Below are 17,885 nucleotides of genomic sequence, written 5' to 3'. Positions count from 1 at the left end.
TGCAGAATAAGGAAAAGTAAAAAAAGCAGAGGTTGGCAAAGAAAATGATTTACAAAGTCAAGCTAAATAAGTATATTGCGTGGTCCCCCATTTTGGTTTAATGATAATTTAAGTCGAGAGATTTTTAAAAATGCATCCATGGTATATGGATGTCACTAGCAAGCATTTATGACTTATCTCTAATACTACAGAAACTGTGGTGGTAAGCTTCTGCTTTGAACCACTGCAGTCCATGGAGGCCTTGTGTTAGGGCACATCCATTATAATAATAATGGAAACCTAAGGCTATCTCCTACAAATGTGTCAACATGGGATCCCTCTTCCTCGTCTTCCCAAAACAGAAATACAAATAAAAGCCCTTAATAATCATAGAATCCCTACAGTGCGGAAAGAGGTCATTCAGCCCATCGAGTCTGCACCGACCCTCCAAAGAGCATCACCATTCCCACCCCACTGTCTTATCCCCATAGCCCTGCATTTCCCTACACATCCCTGGACACTATTGACAATTTATCATGGCCAATCCGCCTAACCTGCACATCTTTGGGCTGTGGGAGGAAACCAGAGCATCCGAAGGAAATCCATGCAGACAATGTGCAAACTCCACACAGTCACCCAAGATAAAGGATCGCCCATTTAAGACAAGAGTAATTTCTTTCACAGAGGGCTCTCAAGGCTGGGTCATTAAGTATATTCAAGGTTGAAATTCAGAGATCTTTGATCATTAAGGAACCGAGGATTATGAGGTAAAGGCAGAAAAGTGGAGTTGAGGATTATCTCATCAGACCATGATTTAATTGAATGGCAGAGCAGATTTGATGGACTGAATGGCCTACATCTGCTGTTACCTCTTGTTGTAAATGTAATAAAAGCAACTGATCAAAAAGGAATCTGTCACTCCCAAAATCAGTCAACGTAATTTAATGAGAGTTTAGGAAATAACATTCCCCAGGAGAATTCTAACTTTTTAAACAGTAACACCACATCTCTGGGTCACATCAAATAAAGGATAGGGAACCCATTCTGTCATTAATTTAGAGACTATGGTAAGTTTATACTGTGCTATCATCAAGACCAACCTACATTTGTTGCAAAGTCCGGCATGTGTGATTTTAGATTTAAGGAGGAACTAGAACACATGAGAACTTCTGATATTTCCCACAGCAGTTATGCACACCACTGCAAATATTCCACCACAGATAATTTCTAATCAACCTGTCAGAGATGTTACTTTGAGTTACACAAATCTGGGGCAGGTGGGACTTGAACTCTTGCCTCTTAACTCAAAGGTAGCGGCACTACCAAAGTGCCGCAAGAGCCCCTAAATTTCCTTTTATATGACAAGCACTTCCTCAACTTGCAAGCACCACGAATTTAATAGAAGTTTGAGTGGGAGGCAGATAAGTTATTTTTAGCTACATTGACAGTATAAAAGAATATTATTTAATGTACTTTCCACCTGAGGTAACATTTCTCACAGACATCTGCTACCTTTGCAAAAGCATTTTAATTTCTGTAGTAGTTAATAAAATCTTCTCTTCCATGTTAGTAAAATATAGGCAAGTGCCATAAAATAAAATCAGCATGGCCTCCTATAATGACTATGGTTCTATAATCGTGTCTCAATAAAGTTTTTCATCATCTGCAAACCCGTGATACAATTTTATTCCAGTCCAATTTTGAAGGTGTCTTTTTTTGGTTGGTAGTTTTGCATGATTGTACATATTAATTGGTTGAGTTGAACGTTCTCTGATCCATTTCTGTCAGTTCACCAGCAACGTATCTTGAAAATTAACAAAATCAATTCTTACTTTATTTTTATAATTCAACCAATTGTAATGACATTAGCAGAATGTGCAGCTCTAATTTCTACAAAAGGAAAACATAAAATAGCCTAAAGTGATCATTCACATATGCATGCATTTTTCCACTGTTGAGTACAGCCAAGAATTTATCATAGTTAGTCTAATGTAATGCAGCCTTCTTTATAGGAGTGTATAACTGTTTATAATTTATTCTGGTGAATGAAGTGGAACACCACAATTACCCATAAAGTGCAAATGTCAAGACCATCATTTAAGAATACAAGACCATATTTTCTTCTGTGTGTTTAGCTTAATGGTAATAGACAAGAATAGCAGGTTTAAAAAGTGATAATAAACTTCTTAGGCCTGATTTTCTTTCACTGCACTGTTTTCAAACAGCATCTGAAAAACAAATAGAAGGCAAAGCAAAAATGGTCATTAATCCCTGTTCTCATTCTGCTCTTGAAGTTGGGGAGAGGGTGGTACTTTAAGTCATGAGTCATTCTTCAGAAGACCAATTCCGCCTCTTTCTAACCTTGCCCTCCCCCAATCACTTCCCATTTTCCACTTTCTAGCCTCTTGGTCTTCTCTCAAGCTTGTCATTACCATGTCTACCCTTCCCGCCATTCTTTTTGAATTCCTTGCTCTGGATTACTCCTTGCATACAATACACAAACAAACTATGTCAACGTTACCATTGCATACCATGTGATGCCGCTCTCTCAGAATATCCTTTTTTATCCTCCTTCACCTCTGCCAATCACATCAATCACTTTGACGTCCTATTATCTGTGATCTACTTCCATGGTCAGCACATCACTTCCCATCTATGCACAATCATCTCGGCGTTTCCTTATTTACATGTTACACTTTAGTGACACCATCCATCAACATAAAGTTAGCTCCCATGTCTATGTTGATAACACAAAACTTCATGGGCTATATTTGAAAATCATTTTTTGTGGTGTAATTTTTTAATTGATAAATTTATTCTTGGTATCCAGTTAGTTTAATTTCACTCTTGGGGAAATTCCTAAAGCATTTATTTGGGATAGAATTAGTTGTTACCTGGAAAAAGATGAGTTGATAACAGAGAGTCAGCAGAGCGAATCATGATTACCTAATACTGGAGTTGTTTTTTGAAGAGGTAAAAGAAGGGGTTGATGAAGGTAATGTTGTTATTGTGGCATATGTGGATTTTCAAAGGTGTTCAATGTAGTGCCACACAGACATTTGAGAAAAGCTGTAACTCATGGAATAACAAGTACAGGAGCAACATGGACACAAAACTGGCTGATTGATTCAAAAAAGACTAACGAACAATAGATATTTTTTGAGTGGAGCATGTTTTATAATGGATTTCCCCAAAATTTGGTTTTTAGTGATCGTGATGTTGGTATGCATTAGACAATTTCAAAATTTTGTGGATGATGCAAAACCTGGATGTATGGTAATGTGTGAGGAGGACAGTATAGGACTTCAATAGTATAGGACTTAAGGGGAGGCAATTATCACTAGACCATTAATCCAGAAACTCAACTGATGTCTGGTACCCAAATTCGAATCCTGCCACAGCAGATGGTAGAATTTGAATTTTTAAAAAAGTCTGAAATTAAGAATCTATGGATGACCATGAAACCATTGTCAATTATTAGCAAAATCCATCTGGTTCACAAATGACCTTCAGGAAAACAATCTGCCATTCTCACCTGGTCTAGCCTACATGTGACTCCAGACCCACAGCAATGTGGTTGACTCGAAATAGCATCCAAAATGGTCTGGCAAGCCACTCAATTGTTATGAAGTCTCAACAAAGTGCAAAACATAAAATAGAGAGACATTATTCCTGAATCAAGAATGAGAAGAGACCGATTTAGTGTCTTTCAAATTTTCAAAGAGGCAAATGTGTTGTTGTGGAAAAAGCTTTTCCATAAAAGGAGTGGTTCCGGTCTGGAATGTAGTGCTTGCAGTTATGGTGGAGAGCAGGTTCAGTCTGGCTTACAAGAAGGTATGAGATGATTATTTAAATAGGAACATTGTGAAGGATGTGGGTAAAAAGCAGAAGAAGACACTAAATCATATGCTTATTTGGAGAGCCAATGCTGACACAATGGTCCAAACACCCTTCTCCTGCACCATAACAACTCTTTGATTTTGTGAATGTTTGGCATAATAAAGGAAACAGGTGTTTAACATTAACTAACTGACAGGCTCCATTTTGGATCACTGGTGAGAAAGCTAATTTGAATAATGATTAACAAGCCTTGTACTCTCACTTGCACACAACTCATTAGCTCATTAGCAAACTCGAAAAGCAGCGAAGCGAATTGCTCATATTACTGGAGAATATTTGTATTTTGAAACTGTGTATTTTAGTTATAGATCACCAATATTATATCTCTCCTTGCTTTATTACTTCACAATTCCTGTGGCTATGTTGATGAGAGAACAAAGTTGTCTGAGATAAGTTTTATTATTTTTTCCTTGTTTAATCTATCATTGGTTGCAATGTACACAGCAAAAGCAAAGGAAGTCCAGAACTTACAGTGAACCATAAAGAACCTAATTGAACTATTTGTGGTCCCAGACCTACCACTGAATGGCGTTTTCTCCACAGCACATTGAATAAGTACAACAAGATGTGTTTATTTGGAAGAATGCAGAGCTTGTGTATTTATTTCTGTTCATGTGTGGAATGCATTTGCTGTGGGCATTTCAAAACCTAGCCATTCTATCAGGCTGTCATGCAGAACAGCAGTGAATTCTGTCAAATGCTGCTCAAGTTAAACTGAATATTATGAATACTAAAGCGGAAGGTGAGATAATAAAGAGAAGAACTCATCTGAGTTGACATTGACTGCACTGTTGCATCTCCTGAGATCTAAACATTGTCATCAGTGAAGGCCATCTCATTCCCAAGGTATCTAGTTTGGGCCTGTTTCATTAGTTTGGTTTGGCACTAATAATTTGACACACTGGCCTGGATTTTCCAATGGGCAAATCATTGCCCTTGAAGTGGAGATGGGAGTTGGAGATGGAGATCCTGCACAAGACTCAATGAAGCAGACATCAAAAGATTTCCCCTTGAAATTCCATATACCTGGAACCCTGCAGCAATATCCATTTAGAGTCATAGAGATGTACAGAATGGAAACAGACCCTTCGGTCCAACCCATCCATGCCGACCAGCTATCCCAACCCAATCTAGTCCCACCTGCCAGCACTCAGCCCATATCCCTCCAAACCCTTCCTATTGACATACCCATCCAAATGCCTCTTAAATGTTGCAATTGTACCAGCCTCCACCACATCCTCTGGCAGCTCATTCCATACACATACCACCCTCTGCATGAAAAAGTCTCTTTTATATCTTTCCCCTCTCACCCTAAACCTATGCCCTCTAGTTCTGGACTCCCCGACCCCAGGGAAAAGACTTTGTCTATTTATCCTATCCATGCCCCTCATAATTTTGTAAACGTCTATAAGGTCACCCCTCAGCCTCCGACGCTCCAGGGAAAACAGCCCCAGCCTGTTTAGCCTCTCTCTATAGTTCAGATCCTCTAACCCTGGCAATATCCTTGTAAATCTTTTCTGAACTCTTTCAAGTTTCACAACGTCTTTCCAATAGGAAGGAGACCGGAATTGCACGCAATATTTCCAACAGTGGCCTAACCAATGTCCTGTACAGCCACAACATGATCTTCTAACTCCTGTACTCAATACTCTGACCAATAAAAGAAAGCATATCAAACGCCTTCTTCACTATCCTATCTACCTGCGACTCCACTTTCAAGGAGCTATGAACCTGCACTCCAAGGTCTCTTTGTTCAGCAACACTCCCTAGGACCTTACCATTATGTGTATAAGTCCTGCTAAGATTTCCTTTCCCAAAATGCAGCACCTCACATTTATCTGAATTAAACTCCATCTGCCACTTCTCAGCCCATTGGCCCATCTGGTCCAGATCCTGTTGTAATCTGAGGTAACCCTCTTCGCTGTCCACTACACCTCCAATTTTGGTATCATCTGCAAACTTACTAACTGTACCTCTTATGCTCGCATCCAAATCATTTATGTAAATGACAAAAAGTAGAGGGCCCAGCACCGATCCTTGTGGCACTCCACTGGTCACAGGCCTCCAGTCTGAAAAACAACCCTCCACCACCACCCTCTGTCTTCTACCTTTGAGCCAGTTCTGTATCCAAATGGCTAGTTCTCTCTGTATTCCATGAGATCTAACTTTGCTAATCAATCTCCCATGGGGAACCTTGTTGAACACCTTATTGAAGTTCATATAGATCACATCTACTACTCTGCCCTCATCAATCTTCTTTGTTACTTCATCAAAAAACTCAATCAAGTTTGTGAGACATGATTTCCCATGCACAAAGCCATGTTGACAATCCCGAATCAGTCCTTGCCTTTTCAAAAACATGTACATCCTGTCCCTCAGGATTCCCTCCAATAATTTGCCCACCACCGAGATCAGGCTCACTGGTCTATAGTTCCCTGGCTTGTCTTTACCGCCCTTCTTAAACAGTGGCACCATGTTTGCCAACCTCCAGTCTTCTAGCACCTCACCTGTGACTATCGATGATACAAATATCTCAGCAAGAGGCCCAGCAATCACTTCTCTAGCTTCCCACAGAGTTCTCGGGTAAACCTGATCAGGTCCTAGGTATTTATCCATCTTTAACCATTTCAAGACATCCAGCACTTCCTCCTCTGTAATCTGGACATTTTGCAAGATGTCACCATCTATTTCCCTACAGTCTATATCTTCCATATCCTTTTCCATAGTAAATACTGATGCAAAATATTCATTTAGTATCTCCCCCATTTTCTGAGGCTCCACACAAAGACCACTTTGCTGAACTTTGAGGGGCCCTATTCTCTCCCTAGTTACCCTTTTGTCCTTAATATATTTGTAAAACCCCTTTGGATTCTCCTTAATTCTATTTGCCAAAGCGCTCTCATGTCCCCGTTTTACCCTCCTGATTTTCCTCTTAAGTACACTCCTACTTTCTTTATACTCTTCTAAGGATTCACTCGATCTGCTTCCTTCTTTTTCTTAACCAAACCCTCAATTTCTTTAGTCATCCAGCATTCCCTATACCTACCAGCCTTCCCTTTCAACCCGACAGGAATATACTTTCTCTGGATTCTTGTTATCTCATTTCTGAAGGCTTCCCATTTTCCAGCCGTCCCTTTACCTGCGAACATCTGCCTCCAATCAGCTTTCGAAAGTTCTTGCCTAGTACTGTCAAAATTAGCCTTTCTCCAATTTAGAACTCCAACTTTTAGATCTGGTCTATACATTTCCATCACTATTTTAAAACAAATAGAATTATGGTCGCTGGCCCCAAAGTGCTCCCCCACTGACACCTCAGTCACCTGCCCTGCCTTATTTCCCAAGAGTAGGTCAGGTTTTGCACCTTCTCTAGTAGGTACATCCACATACTGAATCAGAAAATTGTCTTGTACACACTTAACAAATTCCTCTCCATCTAAACCTTTAACACTGTGGCAGTCCCAGTAGATGTTTAGAAAGTTAAAATCCCCTACCATAACTACCCTGTTATTCTTACAGATAGCTGAGATCTCCTTACAAGTTTGTTTCTCAATTTCCCTCTGACTATTGGGCTATAATACGATCCCAATAAGGTGATCATCCCTTTCTTATTTCTCAGTTCCACCCAAATAACTTCCCTGGATGTATTTCCGGGAATATCCTCCCTCAGCACAGCTGTAATGCTGTCCCTTATCAAAAATGCCACTCCCCCTCCTCTCTTGCCTCACTTTCTATCCTTCCTGTACCATTTGTATCCTGAAAAATTAAGCTGCCAGTCCTGCCCATCCGTGAGCCATATTTCTGTAATTGCTATGATATCCCAGTCCCATGTTACTAACCATGCCCTGAGTTCATCGGCCTTCCCTGTTAGGCCCCTTGCAGTTTAATTTATTAGTCCTACCTTGTCCCTGCCTGCCCTGACTGTTTGACTCACTTCTGTTCTCAGCTGTACCCATCTCAGATCAATCTCTTTCCTCACTATCTCCTCGGGTCCCAACCCCACCCCCAACCTTAATAGTTTAAATCCTCCCAAGCAGTTCTAGCAAATTTCCCTGCCAGTATATTAATCCCCTTCCAATTTAGGTGCAATTCATCCTTCTTGTACAGGTCACTTCTACCCCAAAAGAGATTCCAATGATCCAAAAATGTGAATCCATCTCCCATACACCAGCTCCTCAGCCATGCATTCATCTGCACTATCCTCCTATTCCTGCCCTCACTAGCTCGTAGCACTGGGAGTAATCCAGATATTACTACCCTTGAGGACCTCCTTTTTAAATCCCTGCCTAACTCTCTGTGATCACTCTTCAGAATCTCAATCTTTTCCCTTCCTATGTTGTTGGTTCCAACGTGGACAATGACCTCTTGCTGACCCCTCTCCCCCGTGAGAACTTTCTGCACCCTCTCTGAGACATCCTTGGTCCTAGCACCAGGGAAACAACACACCATTCTGTTTTTTCTCTGCTGGCCACAGAAACGTCTGTCTGTACCTCTGACTGCAGAATCCCCTAACACAATTGATCTCTTGGAAGCCGACGTACCCCTCGTTGCATTAGAGCCAGTCTCAATACCAGAAACTTGGCTGTTTGTGCTATGTTCCCCTGAGAATCCATCACCCCCTACATTTTCCAAAACAGCATACCTGTTTGAAATGGGTATATCCACAAAAGAATCCTGCACTAGCTGCCTACCTCTCTTACCCTTCCTGGAGTTAACCCATCTATGTGACTGTATCTGAGACTTTCCCCCCTTCCTATAACTGCCATCCATCACATACTGTTGCTGTTGCAAATTCCTCATCGCTTCTATCTGTCTCTCCAACTGATCCACTCGATCTGAAAAGATTCGCATCCAACAGCATTTATGGCAGATATAATCCGCAGTAGCCCTTAAACTCTCTTTAAACTCCCACATCTGACAAGAAGTACATATCACTGCAAAGGCCATTTTTGCTCCTTCACAATTTACAGACCCAGAAAATAACACCATCTTATTCCTCTACAAACACTGCCCCAGGTTAAATTAATAGCTATGACATATATTTTAAGTTTAATCAAGAGACTTATCTCCAAAAAACATATCATCAAGAAAGAATCTACTATACACACTACTGCAGCCTTTCTCTTGGACAGATTTAAAACAACAATTACCTTATCTGATTCTGTGCTGTGAACTTCGCCCAACAGTTCCTCCAAGATTAGTTGTGAATTTCACTGTTTGTTAATTTTCCCAGATGCACTCCGATGTCCAGCGATACACGAATTCAAACAGCAAAGGTAGCAACTGTGCAGGTTCTCTCTCTCTCTCTCTCCTGCTCTGTCCTCACCATGTGCTTCCTATTGTCTGCTCTTCTCCCTTTTAAACTGCTGTTGTTTTGACTTTTTTTTCCAAAGTTCCATAACAATGCAACAGCATATAAAACAGTAATTGCTGCTCCTGGAATTCGAGGAAATCACCTCCAACACCTAAAATACCTCAAAAAAAGGAGCAGCTCTTACAGCCAGAAGTTTTTCCCGTCCTGAGGGGAAATTAGATTATTTAATACCTAGTCTAATTCTTGATTAACTATTCAATTGATCCCTAATTTAACATACATTTCTTTGACTACACTTACCTAAAATTTCCAAACGTCACCTCACCTCTGACCTAACATCCCTCTCTTTATCCAGCTCACTTCCCCACTGCCAAATCCAACTTGCCCTACTCCATTCACCTACCTCCCAACCCTCTTCAGCCCTGGTTCAGCTAAGAGACCCAGAACCCACACCCCCCCACCCCCAGTGCCCTTGTCACCTTGTGCATTGGAACCCTACTTAGTTGCCCTCCCTCCAGGCATCCTAACCTCACACTTGCCCTACCTTACCCATTCACAGGAGCAGTCAGACTGACTGTCTGTAATAAGTGGCCTTTAAATTTCAGAATATCGTGACTGACCACTGTGTGGGGTGGTCATGTTCCCTTTATATCCTTATGCTTCTAAACTATGAGGAATCTGTCAGAATGGAAGTATGGCTCTGTGACTCTGAATATTGCAACTGACCACTGTGAGGGGGAGTGGGGGATGGTCATGTTCCCTTTATCCCCTTATGCTTCTATACTACGAAGAATCTGTCAGAATGGAAGTATGGCTCTGTGACTCTGAAGGAGCCCTGACTGGAATTTTCTGATGGATTTTAAAAAGGAACAAAGTGACAATCTGTATGAGATTACCTCTCTTTGGAAAATCCAGCCCACATTTTCTAAATATGTTTCATTAACTCCAACTTCAGTGGAGGCACTAACAACTCTAAGAAATAGGGCATTCTGATTGATTACTTTTTGCTACTCTGACTCCTTTATTACAGCATTGATAAAACATATTTAAAGTAGAAAAGCATTGAGGCAGAGTCGACTCCACATTGATCCACATGAAGTGTAATTAGGTAGGTGACCAAAGATGGCATGTAAGGATGCTCAAAAGATAAGAGGCTATAGAGTTTTAGAGAGCGAGAAGCTGAAGTATTGATTTGCCAGTGGGATGAGAGGTACAGAACGGGGAATTTTAAGTTATAGGGATAGGAAAAGTCAACTATTATATGTCATTGTACTAAGTAGGTTTAACAATGTAATCTCTAAATTTAATGCAATATCTTATCTCTCCATACAAGTTTAAATTTCTGCCTGAATTCAGGGATTCTTCAAAGCTCACTAAACTTTATCTCTTCATCCCAATAAAGCTTTGAACACTCACTAACAGCTGAGTAAAAGCATATTTAAAAAGAAGCCCTCTTTCCTCATCTGCACCAAGTTATCACTTGTATCTAGGTCCCAAGATAGCACTTGTACGTCTGAACATGTTGTGCTTCAAAGTCTCATTCTTTCCCTGCTCCACGTGTTCATGGTTTCACCATGTTAAGCACCATGAACTGTTGCCCTCATATAAGAAGTGTCATATGAATTGTTCATGTTATTTTGCACAATGCTACATTTTTACCACCTATTACATTGGGATTGCAAGAACTTGCTTCCACTTCATTGGGAAGCTGCTCATAGTAACTTAGAATGATTCAGGTAATGAAGGTAGTGAATGGGTCATTCATACCGAAAAGGTCTCCACTTATCCTGATCTCAGATCATAATCCCTGGTTGGTGAAACAAGGGAAAGTACTGGCTCAGCCTCTGCTTTGTCAGGTGAAGCTACATCCCCTCTCCCTGGAACTGAATAGTTTGCCAACACTTTCTATCTTGCGTACTGAATGAAGAATGAGATGCTCACACATATTCAACCCAACAAAAATTCAGTGCTTTTAGTTTCAGTTATTTCACTATTCCACATGTCAGTCACCGGTTAATACTTCCTTGAAAAATCGCTTTTCGCTTTGAAATCTGCGTTTGACAAGCAACAATCGAAATGTAATGCATTGAGTTTTTATTCTCTCTATCCTTACTTATTTCTCTTCTCCAATATCTTTCCCATGAGTCATTTACCCATGAGTCTGCCCTTGCAATTGATATGAGTTTTTGGCTTAATGAAATAAGGATATTTAACTAATTAATTTCTGCTGTACTGTGGAAACAATGGCTAAAACTGATGATACAACAGAATGTCTGAAGTGATCAACTGGATAGAATGTAGGAAGCCCTGGACTAATCTAGATAAAAGGTTGCCTTTCTCTTCCGACTCCATGTATAATTGCTCTCTATTGCCCAGCTCAACTCAGTAAGTGCTATTGCCGTTGACTCACATTGTATAGTAATTAGATGTATCTGGCAGAGATAGTTAAAAGATTTAATGATGAAGAACCACTGGTTTGAGGTCAGAGTAGATGTACAAATTTATACTAAAAATGAAATTTACCTCTATGTAACTGACAGAGATAACAAAAAAAGGTCTTCCTTAATTGACACTTGTTTCTTTGTGTTTGGGGTTAGCCTATCGGACTTTACATCTATTTGTGGCTAGCAGATTTGAAAACTTGAGAATTGCACATTTCAATGCAATGTATTTCAAACAAAGTAGATTTATTGCTCCCCTAAACCCAATGACAAAAGCCCTCACTTTTTTAAACTCCTAATTTGATATCAACTGATGTTCAAGACTTTTTGTCCTTTACCACATCAACTTACTTTTCATTCAAATGTGATAGTATATGTGCTACTCAACCGTTTTACTGTGCCAGAAATCTTTTATTGTTTCGTTGTTCCACTCCAGGGACTTGAGCACATAACCGAGCACTATCCTTCAATGCAGTACTAATAGGGTTCTTTACTGTTTGTAATGCCATCTTTCAGCTTTTGCATTAAACCATGTGTCTGCTTTTTTACTCTAATGGATGAATATGATTCCATGACATTGGGAGTCTACCAATGTCATTGTCAACATTTAACCTTCAACCAGAAGCTTAAAACAGATGATCTGGTTGTTTCAATTATTATTTGTCAAATCTTGCCATCTGCAAATTGACTTTTGAATTTCCTGTCCACAGTGAGTACACTTCAAACGTACTTCATTGATGGGAAAGCATTTTGAGACATCCTGAGATAGCGACAAACAGTATACCAACCCCCATTCCCCCCCGCCCCCAACTTATTTTCTCATAGGCTATAAGTTGTCAGGATGTCTGACTATGGGCAGCACCACAGTCAGCTATCACGTAATACTGGAGTAGAAAGAATGCAGCCATCGACTTTGTGAATGTTGATCATAAGGAGCACTAATATAAGCATGTCAGCTATCAGTAGCTGAATGCCAAACCGACACAGATCCAGTGTAGTCTGGCACTAATCCAGTTTCTTTCCCATTCTGGAATGAATGCATGTTGCAGAGAGAGCATCATAACGCAAGAATGTTTTCATCAGATTTCACCAAATTCTTCCTTCCTATTGAATTTCAAGGACTGTGATGGTGAACTAGTTTGAACAGAGTTGTAGTGCAACAGAGCTGTTGATTGTAATATCGTTGTGCTGTCAGGAAAATACCAACAATGTAAAATAAAATGACTTCAATTTATACAAGTGATAAAAATATTCTGACATCATGACAAGTGTTAAATCAGCAAGTTATTCATTTTGCTAACACTTTATTTAGTAAATCTAGTCAGGAGGATTTCAATAAAAAAATGATTTGCTTTAATTTAGTTAAAAATCACACAACACCAGGTTATAGTCCAACAGGTTTATTTGGAAGCACTAGCTTGTGGAGCGCTGCTCCTTCATCAGGTGATTGTGGAATCCACAATGAAGAAGCAGTGCTCCGAAAGATAATGCTTCCAAATAAACCTGGCAGACTATAGCCTAGTGTTGTGTGATTTTTAATGTTGTACACCCCAGTCCAACACCGTCATCTCCAAATCTTGCTTTAATTTATTTATTGTCACATGTATCTTATTACAAAAAACAATGAAAAGTGTTGTATAGTGTCACCACTCTCCACCGCCATCCTTAAAGACATAAAAATAAACTAAAACATACAGTGAATAAAAACAAAATTAAGCTACGTAGGTAGGGACAGTCCCAAGTTTTATCTTTGGTTTCAGTGAAGATAACTGGACTTATAGTCATCAGAATTCTTCGGTGTTCCTGAACTAAAGAAAAAAAGATTCTCCTGTGCCCAATCCACTTTCGATTACTATGGAAGGGAAAGGTGCCTCAAAATTCATGCATCAGGTGAAGTGAGCTCTCTTATGCTACTACTTTGCAGTATGTTACTGTAGCTTACCAGGGGATATATATGCATTGATCAGACGCGCAGTTCAGCAGCAGATAGAATTGAACCGTGATAAGTGTGAGGTTGTGTACTTTGGAAGAAGTAACAAGTCAAGGGAGTACGCAATGAATGACAGGACATCAGGAAGCTCAGAGGAGCAAAAGGGATCTTGACGTGCTTGTTTATAGATCCCTGAAAGTGGCAGAGCAGGTTAACAGTGTGGTTAAGAAGGCAAACAGGACACTTGCCTTTATCAATCGTGGCATGTATTATGTGGCAGGGAGGTTATGTTGAACTCCACAAAACTTTGGTTAGGCCACAGTGTGCAGTTTTCATCACCGCACCACAGGAAGGATGTAATTATACTGGACCGGCTGCAAAGAATACTCAGCAGGATGTTGCCTGAGATGGAGCGGTTTAGCTATGAAGAGAGGCTGGATAAGCTCAAGTTGTTTTCTTTAGAGCAGAGAAGGACGAAAGGGGACCTGATTGAGAGATTATGAGGGGCACATACTGGGTGGAGAGAAAGCAGCTGTTCCTCTAGATGAAGGGCCAATAACAAAGGGGCATAATTTTAAGGTGAAAGGTAGGAAGTTGAGAGAGGATTTTAGATTTTTTTTTACCCAGAGGTTAGTGGGACCCGGAATGCATTGCTTGGGACAGTAGTTGGGGCAGAAAATCACACACCCTTTAAAAAGAACTTGGGATGAGCACTTGAAATATCATAATTCTCAAAGTAATAGGCCAATTATTGGAAAATGGGACTAGTGTGGGTTTAGAATAGATTTTGTCGAGGAAGATTCATTGCCTAAGAGCCTATTCTGTGCCTTATGATTCTATAAACAAGCAAGTGTTATTCCCCACTCACAGGATGCTGCCATCAACTCAAAAAGATGTCTTGCCCACCACACAAATGTATAATGAGATTCAATGCAAATGTGATGCCAGGTATGTAGGTCACTCATCTCAACAACGGTAGACTGTATCAAACCACACAAATTGGCCATGCTAAATTGCCCGTAGTGTTAGGTGAAGGGGTAAATGTCGAGGAATGGGTCTGGGTGGGTTGCACTTTGGCGGGTCGGTGTAGACTTGTTGGGCCGAAGGGCCTGTTTCCACTCTGTAAGTAATCTAATCTAATCTAATCTCTTTGATCATTTGCCATGGGCAGCATTCCAATTATTTGATTTGGAGGAGCTGGTGTTGGACTAGGATGGACAAATTACCTGGTGTTGTGTGATTTTTAACTTATTCCAATTACTTGTATGTGCTAGAAGCTCAGTTCTTCACACACAAGCTCCTGCAAAAGGAACATATCTATACATTGCACCTTTTCAATGAGGAACAAAATGGACTATGGAAACAGCCAATCTCTCAGAGTCACTGTCAATGCTTCCTGGCTTCAATTACAGTCAATTTAAGTAAGATTGGCAATTAACAGCCTGGCTGCATCACCATGCCTCTGTTAAACAACCAATCAATAACAACTTCTCATGCTATAAAATACGTTGTTTCCTTTCCAAAATTAGGTTGATTGCATTTCAGTCTTGATGAGTGCAATACAAAGAACTTTGTCTTCTCTTTTTAATAATTGTTTAAGTTCTATACCAACAAATAATTCTGCTCTAAATCATTTCTGTTTTTATTGACCTTTCTTTTCAGATCGTTGCTATTTGCAGAGAAGCAGCCCTCTTGGCTTTGCAAGAAGATCTTGAGGCCAAGATAATTATGAAAAGACATTTTGAGCAGTCATTTGAAATTGTCACTCCAAGGATACCTCAGAAGCTTATTGACTTCTATACTGATTACCAGCTGCAAAGTGGACTTCATATGCTATAAGAATGAAATGAAATTCATTTATTGAAGACATCAAATTCATTATGAAAAAAATTAAGTAATAAATTTGGAACCTCCATGTGTTAATTTCAACAAATAAAGATTGATATTTCAAATCAACTATATTTAATTGGTATTTTGTTATAATTAACTAACTTTGCCACACATTATTCCTGTAGAGGAAAATTTTTCCAGGCTTTTAAAAGGCCCTTTTAGCAGTATGTGAATAGGAAAAGTGGACATTACCTTCCCTGTGCACGACTGTCCCACTTTGAAATGTATCCTAGTCTTGACAGTCCACATGTACCACTTCATCTCTCAGGAGTTTGGTACAGCAACATAGCATGTCAATTAAACAACCTCATGCTTCCTATTTGCAATATGTACTGGGGGTTTTCTATCCCCATTGTGGTTGTATAGAGAAGTCATTTAATAGTGTGTTTGAATGTAAGACACCTCCTATCATGTTTTACAAATATATATACTCTATGTTATTTCTTGTTTCTGCTTTATAAATATCTGAAATGCTGCAAATACAAAAGCTACTTGAAGGTTTCTCTCATTCTCTAGTTTTCTTCCCTCATTTTCTGAAGATATTGGTTTGGTGGTACTGACTTCTGGTCAAATGGTCAGCTTCATCCCTGAGCCAAGAGTGTGTTGGTTAGCTGTGTGACTGTGGGGAATGTCACTAATGAGTCTAATCCTATCCATACTCCATCTGATAGTCAGGAACAGGAGCCCTGATGAATATCTTGTTACTTCAAATATGGGATGTAGTCTTTTCTAAGAGATGGATCCTTAACAGAAACAAATACAAAGATTCTCATAAGCATTAAGAAAATCAGGAAGAGAAACAGGCTGAAGAAGTAGTAAAGGATTAAAATTCCTCACTCGTCACAAGAGACTTGATCTAAAGACCACATCTCATCATTAACCTGAAATGTTAACTGTAATTCTTTCTCCACAGTTGCTAACAGATATGCAGAGTATTTGCAGTATTTTGGGTGTTTATTCCAGATACCCAAAGTCCACGGTGCTTTGCTTTACTTTTCTATTTTTTAAGGCATTGGTTGGAAATAAATGTCAGTCAACATATCAGTGGCACCTGCCCTGCGTTTCTTCAAAAACAACAGCATGGCATCATTTACGTTTGTCTGAGACAGCAGCTACAGCCTCAGCCATTTCACCCAATGCAGCACACAACATTTGAAATAATGCAGAACTCTCTTAGTATACTACCCAAAAATGTTGCATTAGGTTCATACCAACTGATAAAAACAACTTCCAAAGTTGTCAAGCGTCTGAGCAGAGCAGCTTTAGTGCAATCTTAATCTTCGAGAAAACCTGTCCTTGTATAGAAGCCACCAAACATTGGACTGCTTAAAATCCTTTCTTCCCCCCCCCCACCAACTTGCTGGGCAGAACCAGATGTTAGCAGCTTCGTCCAAATTGGAATGTGCACTCCATCCCACCCCACAAAACCATTCCATCACAAATTCCAGCTTCCATTCCAGAATGAGAGAATGATAATACTATGCAGAACTATCTAATTAATCCATCTGTGCTCTTTCTTCATAGTTCTGTATTTATTTCCATTTAAGTATTTTCCAATTCCCTTTGTTATTGTAGGCTCTGAGTGACGTGAGCCATGGTGAGATGAATAATAGAATGAGATGTCCAGCAAGACCCATCTCAAAATCAAGATCATCTCACTGCATCTTGTATTCACAAGGAGCGTTGCAAGATTCTTGCTAGGCAGTAGCAAGGTCCCAACTGACACTCATTATGACTTGTTAAACACTTTGTCAACTACCCAGTTCACCATGGTTGCAATTATCCCAAACCTGCCATGCAAACTTCATGTCAGGAAAACTCAACTTGGAAACCACAAAGTATTCTTGGTGGGTTGAACTTGGTGTTTGCTCTAAAGAACATCCGTGTTGGTCAACAGGCACTAACATTTCAGGCACAGTTTATGGCACCAGCCTCAAGCACACCAGGTCCACAGACTTTGGCAATTTTTTTTTAGAATTCCTATAGTGTGTAAACAGGCCCTTCGACCCAACAAGTCCACACCGACCCTCTGAAGAGTAACCCACCCAGACCCATTTCCCTACCCCATATTCGCCCCTGACTAATGCAGCTAACCTACACATCGCTGAACATTATGGGCAATTTAGCATGGCCAATTCACCCGACTTGCACATCTTCCAATTGTGGGAGGAAACCTGAGCACCCGGAGGAAACCCCCACAGTCACAGGGAAAATGTGCAACTCCACACTGATAGTCACCCGAGACTGGAATTGAACCCGGGTCCCTGGCGTTATGAGGCAACAATGCTAGCCACTGAGCCACCATGCTGCTTTTTCTTGTTAATATGTGCCAGCAGCTATGATCTTTAAAGGCACATCTTATTCACTTAGAGGACACTTTGCCACTTCATCGCTGCACCTTGGGCTCTTCTGGCAGCTGTCATTGTAATGCCAC

At 40.1% G+C, this 17,885-nt stretch overlaps 1 protein-coding gene across 7 annotated transcripts in view; it reads left to right on the top strand.

Moving 5' to 3' along the window:
• afg2a (AFG2 AAA ATPase homolog A) overlaps nucleotides 1-15,517 on the top strand; it is a 518,183-nt gene extending 502,666 nt beyond the window's left edge. For all 7 annotated transcript variants that reach the window (XM_072584192.1, XM_072584188.1, XM_072584194.1 and 4 more), the window contains one exon: nucleotides 15,224-15,517. In XM_072584192.1, coding sequence (XP_072440293.1) covers nucleotides 15,224-15,400 — 177 coding nt within the window. In that variant the 3' untranslated portion in view covers nucleotides 15,401-15,517. The remainder of the gene's footprint in view (nucleotides 1-15,223) is intronic.
• The last annotated feature ends 2,368 nt before the right edge of the window (nucleotides 15,518-17,885 follow it).

The sequence above is a fragment of the Chiloscyllium punctatum genome, chromosome 14 (assembly GCF_047496795.1).
Source record: "Chiloscyllium punctatum isolate Juve2018m chromosome 14, sChiPun1.3, whole genome shotgun sequence".
Classification (NCBI taxonomy): Eukaryota; Metazoa; Chordata; class Chondrichthyes; order Orectolobiformes; family Hemiscylliidae; genus Chiloscyllium; species Chiloscyllium punctatum.
Note: the sequence above shows the minus strand (reverse complement) of the source record. Positions and strands in the feature narration are given on the sequence as shown.